This window comes from Mustela putorius, unplaced genomic scaffold (assembly GCF_011764305.1).
Source record: "Mustela putorius furo isolate JIRA1106 unplaced genomic scaffold, ASM1176430v1.1 tig00003834_pilon_pilon_pilon, whole genome shotgun sequence".
Lineage (NCBI taxonomy): Eukaryota > Metazoa > Chordata > Mammalia > Carnivora > Mustelidae > Mustela > Mustela putorius.
In genome coordinates this window covers 74,938,953-74,946,127 of record NW_025421987.1, presented here as the reverse complement: position 1 = coordinate 74,946,127, position 7,175 = coordinate 74,938,953, and the positions used below count along the sequence as shown (strand labels likewise).

At 34.2% G+C, this 7,175-nt stretch overlaps 1 protein-coding gene across 7 annotated transcripts in view; it reads right to left on the bottom strand.

Annotated features, from left to right (window-relative positions):
* Positions 1-4,217: 4,217 nt before the first annotated feature.
* ECT2 (epithelial cell transforming 2) overlaps positions 4,218-7,175 on the bottom strand; it is a 62,405-nt gene continuing 59,447 nt past the window's right edge. For 4 of the 7 annotated variants that reach the window (XM_045088631.1, XM_045088633.1, XM_045088634.1 and 1 more), the window contains 2 exons: positions 6,838-7,106; positions 4,218-5,569 (listed from right to left, as the gene is read on the bottom strand). In XM_045088631.1, coding sequence (XP_044944566.1) covers positions 5,506-5,569; positions 6,838-7,106 — 333 coding nt within the window. In that variant the 3' untranslated portion in view covers positions 4,218-5,505. The remainder of the gene's footprint in view (positions 5,570-6,837; positions 7,107-7,175) is intronic. The other 3 variants (XM_045088635.1, XM_045088636.1, XM_045088637.1) reach the window with 1 other exon arrangement.

Below are 7,175 nucleotides of genomic sequence, written 5' to 3'. Positions count from 1 at the left end.
TCACAGCTTTGGAGTAAAGCTTGAAATCGGGCAACATGATGCCCCCAGTTTTGTTTTTCTTTTTCAACATTTCCTTAGCAATTCAGGGTCTCTTCTGATTCCATACATATTTTAGGATCATTTGTTCCAGCTCTTTGAAAAATTTCCGGTGGAATTTTGATCGGGATGGTATTGAAAGTATAGAGTGCTCTAGGCAGTATAGACATTTTAACAATGTTTATTCTTCTGATCCATGAGCATGGAATGCTCTTCCATCTTTTTGTGTTTTCTTCAATTTCTTTCATGAGTGTTCTGTAGTTCTTCAAGTACCGATCCTTTACCTCTTTGGTTAGGTTTATTCCCAGGTATCTTATTGTTCTGGGTGCTATAGCAAATGGAATCAATTCTCTCATTTCCCTTTCTATATTTTCATTGTTAATGTATAAGAAATCAACGGACTTCTGTACATTGATTTTGTATCCTGCCACGTTACTGAATTGCTTTATGAGTTCTAGTAGTTTGGGGGTGGAGTCTTTTGGGTTTTGTATCACCATGGACAGGACTGGAGATTATGCTGAGTGAAATAAGTCAAGCAGAGAGAGTCAATTATAATATGGCTTCACTTACTTGTGGAGCATAAGGAGTAACACGGAAGGACATGGAGATGGAGAGAAGTGAGTTGGGTGAAATTGGAGGGGGAGATGAACCATGAGACTGTGGACTCTGAGAACAAACTGAGGGTTTGGAGGGGGTGGGAGTGGGCGGTTGGGTGAGCCTGGTGGTGGATATTATGGAGGGCACGGATTGCATGGAGCACTGGGTATGGTGCATAAACAATGAATTTTGGAACACTGAAAAAAAATAAAATTTACAAAAGTAAATAAACAGGCACGCACGCACGCGCGCACACACACACACACACACACACACTCACACTGCAGAATAGAATAATCAGAAAATAGAGAAACAAAATGAACACCGTATTAGTCTGCTCAAGCTGCCCTAACAGAATACCACAGACTGGGTGGTTTAAACAACAAAAATTTATTTCCTCACAGAGGAAATTTTCAGAGACTGAAAATTCCGAAGTCAAGATACTGACAGTGTTAGCTTTGGGTGAGGCTTCTCTCGTTGACTTGCAGGTGACCATCTTCTTACTGTGTCCTTCGATGGCCTTTCCTCTGTGACCACCACTCCTAGTATGTCTATTCCTCTTCTAAGGACATTAGTTATATTGGATTAGGGCCCCATTCTTATGACCTCATTTAACTGAAATTTCCTCCTTAATAGCCCTCTTTTCAAATACAGTCCCAGTGGAGTTAGAGCTTCAACATATGAATTTGAGTGGGGAGGACACAATTTAATCTGCAGCAAACATTAGACTCTCATAATATTCTTTTAGATATATGTTATGTATAAATATGTGTATAGTATATAATTTTTTTAGATTTATTTGAGAGAGAGAGAAAATGTGTGTGTGGACGAGTGGGAGCAGGGGTAGAGGGAGAGAGAGAGGGAGAGGGAGAGAATCCCAAGCAGGTTGCATGCCCAGAATGAGCCCCACCACCCAGATCATGACTTGAGTCAAAATCAAGAGTTAGGCTTAATGGACTGAGCCACCCAGTCACCTCTGCAGTATGATTTTTAAGAAGATTATATCAACTATTTTGTTTGGTAACTTGCATTTTAAATTAGTTCATCATGACTGCATGTGAATAGATGCATTTCAACAATTTTTTTTTTTTTTAAGATTGTATTTATTTATTTGACAGAGATTACAAGTAGGCAGAGAGGCAGGTGGGAGGGGTGGGAAGCAGGCTCCCTGTTAAGCAGAGAGCCCGATGCAATGCAGGGCTTGATCCCAGGACCCTGAGATCATGACCTGAGCCAAAGGCAGAAGTTCAACCCACTGAGCCACCCAGGTGCCCCTCAACAACTTTTTTTTAAAAAGATTTTATTCATTTATTTGTCAGAAAGAGCACAAGTAGGTAGAGAGGCAGGCAGAGGGAGAGGGAGAGGGAGAAGCTGGCTTTCCAGTGAGCAAGGAGCCCAATGTGGGGCTGGATCCCAGGATCCTGGGATCATGACCTGAGCCAAAATCAAGAGTCAGAAGCTTAACTGACTGAGCTGCCTAGGCGTCCCATGTCAGCAACATTTTTAAAGGAAGTATATTATTTCATCGTCTGGATGTTTGATAATACCAATTCTTTTTTCCTTGACATTTGGACTGTTTTACTTTTGCTACGAAAACTTTGAACATAAAAAAAAAAAAAAAAACTACTGAGTCTAAGAAGGCTAAAGTAATAGATGAGAATATACTCAGACTTCGGATTAATGTAATGCACCATTATCCTATAATCATGTTGTATTTCACATGTCTGATCTTTCCTTTAGTCAAGGAAGGGTGTTTCATTTACTATGATCATTTTGTTGATTTAGCCCTACTATGTTTATTAGTCAGTCTAATGGTCGTACATTGGTTAGACTGTATTTTAATTGTACTCCTAGACTTAATTGTTCATCATTTATTTAGAATGATTGCTTCTATATTCAAAACTGAAATTAATCAGTACTTTTCTTTCTTACATTATCCTTTTAAAATGTTGATAAAATGCTTATATTTTAACTTCATGAAATGAACTAGATAGCTGCCAATCTTTTTTAATTCTACAAAGTAGGACTATTACTATACGTTAAGTAGTATTTAAATGCTGGAACTCAGCTTTAAAATCATTTGGAATTTGCATCTTTTTCTAACAGTGCATATTTACCTTTTTAAGTTGTGCTATTTATGGGGACATTAGAAGTTTCTACGTCCTCTTGAGTCAAGTTTGGTTATACTTTGCTTAGGTCCTCCACAGTTTCAAAATCGCTATGGAGTTAAACATTTTCTTATGTCTCTCTCATGAATGTGATTCTTTATTAATATGGTTCTATATTCAATACATCATGTATGAATTATACAGTATAACCCACAAATACAAGAATGGGTTAATATTACAAAATATATTAATATAATGCAACAGATTAAAGATCAGTGAATAAAACATTTTCTCAATAGAGAAGATTAATTTTATGTAATATCCATACATGATAACACATCTTAACAGATAAAGAATATAAACAAACTGTTTTTAATTTGTTAATGGGGATATACCAAAAAAACTAGATCTGAGAGCAGGTCTCATTATGAGAAAAACTAGAAGCATTCCCTTTAAAGTTAAAATTAACTACCTGTTAATATTTTGCCAGTATTCACCCAATACATTTCCAACTTCATGCATTATCTCAGGTCATTTCCTCTCCCTGAAACACCGTAGTTTCGAAGGGAATCAAAGTTCCATCTCCAATAAAATTTCTCCAATAATAATTTCTGCCAGAAAAATGTGTAATGCACTAAACACAAAATTTTATATAAACTATCATAGGATTCACTAGCTCCACACTGCAAAATAGATTCCAGATTAAAAGCTGCTGTCCTGGGGCACCTGGGTGGTTCAGTGGGTTAAGCCGCTACCTTCGGCTTGGGTCATGATCTCAGGGTCCTGGGATGGAGTCCCGCATCGGGCTCTCTGCTTGGCAGAGAGCCTGCTTCCTCCTCTCTCTCTCTGCCTACTTGTGATTTCTCTCTGTCAAATAAATAACAAAAATCTTTAAAAAAAAAAAAAAGAAAAGAAAAAAAGCTGCTGTCCTGGAGCATCTGGGTGGCTCAGTCCATTAAGCATCTGACTTCAGCTCAGGTCACGATCTCAGGGTAAGAGGATCAAACCCCACATGGGGCTCCACGCTTAGCAGGGAGTTTGTTTCTCCCTCTCCCCTCACAACTTCCTGCTCATGCTTTCTAATAAATAATTTTTTTAAAAATTGCTGTCCTACATATAGCTCAGTATATATAATGCTTAGAAATGTTAAAGGAGAAAGGAATGAGCAAATAAATAGGCAAGCAGAGAAGTTGATTTAAGCATTCATACTGACCTATGAAAATTGGTGTAAAGGAATTGTTTAAAACACGAAACAGGGGTGCCTGGGTGGCTCAGTTGGTACCACGTCCAACTCTTGATTTCAGCTCAGGTCATGATCTCAGGGTCTTGTGATGGAGCCCAGCAACATACTCCATGCTCAGCAGGGAGTCTGCTGGAAGGTCTCATTCTCCCATTCCTTCTGCTCCTCTCCCCCTCTCTCCAAAATAAACAAATAAATCTTTAAAAAAACAACAAAAAACATGAAACAAAATATACTTGAGTTTTAATTATTTATTTACAAAGTTCTTACTAATACAACTGCTTTTAAAATTTATCAGTAGAGTGATTTACTATTTAAAAATGGCAAATATGTGGTATAGAAAAAAATCTATAGTCAGTTAAACTATTAAAGCAGATGAATGGAAATTGTTAAATGACAATTAAGTGTTTACAGTACTCCCTAAACAAATAGGAAATAAAAATAAAAAATTCATAGAAACTTGATTATTTTGTATCACTATTAAAAAAAAAAAAACCTGTTGTGAAAATTAACATCAGGTTTGAAAGATATCTTACAACAGCAAATAAATGTATTTGATTTTACATTTAATTATGGGACCAAAATAAAAGGCAGACCATACAAGTACCTATGTATTTTACTGCACATTGGTAAAACTGATGGATGTCAATTTTAGAATTATTTCATAAAATGTATAAGTCTATACCACAATTTCCCCATGGTCTTATACTTCAAAATAAAATTCCTCACACTATCAAACTAAATGAAGATTTGCTAGTGGCTAAAATCACCCAAAATATATGGTCCCTGAAAAAGTAACAAGTATACACCAATACCATATTTGTCAAAATATACATTATTCTTTAATCTTTCTGTTCTTATCTCAATTTGCAAAAATATTTTGAAACATCTCCTTTAACTATTATTCTTGTTAATGAGGGCAAATCTTTTAAAATCCACACTCTAGATCTTGAAAACATTTGAGAATACAATAAACTGCAATAGGAGCAGTTAAATAACTACTACAAACAGCATAGGTGAAACAAGTCCCCACTATTACCTGGGAATCTGTGCAGGTGTTTTATCTAGTAAGTTCTGTGATATTACTAAATCTCTTCACAAACTGAGATACACAAATAGGTATTTCAAAAAATTCATTCATGGACAATATACAGAGAGATTCACAGCAGTATTTGGCAACCACCAATAAAATTTATTTAGTATTGTCAAGTTGCAAAGCTACTAATATCATGAATAACTTAAATTATTGGTCTTCAAATGAAAGATTCAAGCAAAGAGAAAAATTACATCAAAATCAATATAACTTTTTACATGAATTAACTCAAAATATGTAAGAGGTTAATCTTACTCTTTCAAGAAGAAAATCAAATGACATAGTTTTAGTGTTACCTATATATTCTTTCCAGCTTTCACCAAGTGCTTATGACAAGTACCATTTAAGTCAGTTTCTTGAGTATGAAGTATTTATAAGTTGCTATAAATTAACATTTTTTAAGCTTCATATCAAATGAGTTGTAGATCTGCTTAAAGTATGACTTCTTCTTTCAAAGAAGGAAGGCAGGCTGACAAGGGAGGGAGATGGGATACCCTGTAAAGACAAGACAAATATTTTTATATTTACATTTTTCTTTTAAAAAATTATAACGTGGTTTAGCATGATGCATATTATTTTACAAATTAACACAACAATTAATTTTAAAACATCCAAAATTCTAAACTCTTTAAATAAATAAAATAATTTAAATGAGGGGAAGGGGGATAGGAAGAAAACATAATTAAAACTGTTTTAGCATTTCGAAAACAAAAAACAAATGGACAGGCTAGTTAACTACATATTAACTCAACTGGTTTACTGCTTATAGGGTATTTCGGTGTGACATTAAAGACTGTTTCAGGTTCTTTGAGAAAACTATAAATCAGTAAATTTTTGAGGTAAAAAGACAAACCCTAGTGGTTTCTTCTTAATCATAAAGCAAAATTAAGAGGAGTGAAATTACTTCATGAAAAATAATTCTCTAAAATTAAAGGTCATACATTCCTACAGTTTTTGTATTATGTGTATAATCCATACATAGGTGTAGGTATATAATTTTGCTCCATATAAAAATTGAGCAAAATAGCAGCACTTCTGATAATAGATTATTAAGTTACTAAGCTATCTAAATTTATTGTTTCAGAGGTCAAAGTTAAACATCATAAGAATTTTCAATAATAACAAAGGAACACGTACAAGAACACCAAGAACTTCAGAGCAGGTATAAAACAAAATGAATTATAAAAGAAAGCTACTGCTTTATTTTAACATACATGAATGTCTAACTATAACTAAAGTTAGAGCCAACAAGGTAGCTGGCTGTAAATTCTCATCAACAAGGTAGTAAAATGTAGTATTTAAAGAGCTAGGTTGGTAAAGAATTACCATTCAGGTGATAACAAAGATGATTTAAGTAGATAGTATAAAAGCTTACATTTTCTTCAAGGGAAACGTTTATGATTTGCCATATTAAAAAGCATGAATTTTATATAAATGTCATAAATCTAAGATTAAGAATTAGATTTGGAATAAAAATCTACTTTACATCAATATTATTACTATTCTTGTAAAATGATCATTTTCATAAATTGGAAAATTTCTAAGGGGATTGATTTTTTTCTGGACGTAAGAGTAAATTACCTAGCAAAAAAATTTTTATGTGCCAATACACAAGGAATCTCTATTAAGCTTAAATTGTTATGAATTCGAAGCAGTTATAAAGTTGTGAATTCAGAAGTACCCACCCACCTAATAATGATTTAGTGAAGAAAGAATACTTTCTTTTTTCACAAATATAAATTTCAAATAGCTAATAAGCTCACATTAAATTTTCACGAGGCTTGTTTCCATTATTGCTTGGCATATCTCCTAATTCTTCACAAATGTCAAAGATGACTTGGATAGGACTTTTTTTGAAATTTGAAAAATCAATACTTCCTTCTAGTATCTCTGAAAAACTAGCTCGTGAGGCAGAATGACGGATAGATCGAAACCAGGAGTTTTGAGAGCGCCCACCAGTAGAGTTTGAGCGCTGTACATAAACATGCTTAGTAAATCCAATTATATTGCTTGTGGAAACAGAATGGACAATCTGTTAGAACAGAAATAAGCAATTGAGAAGAGGACATGAATGTCTTAAAGATATTTTAAGTACTTCTTA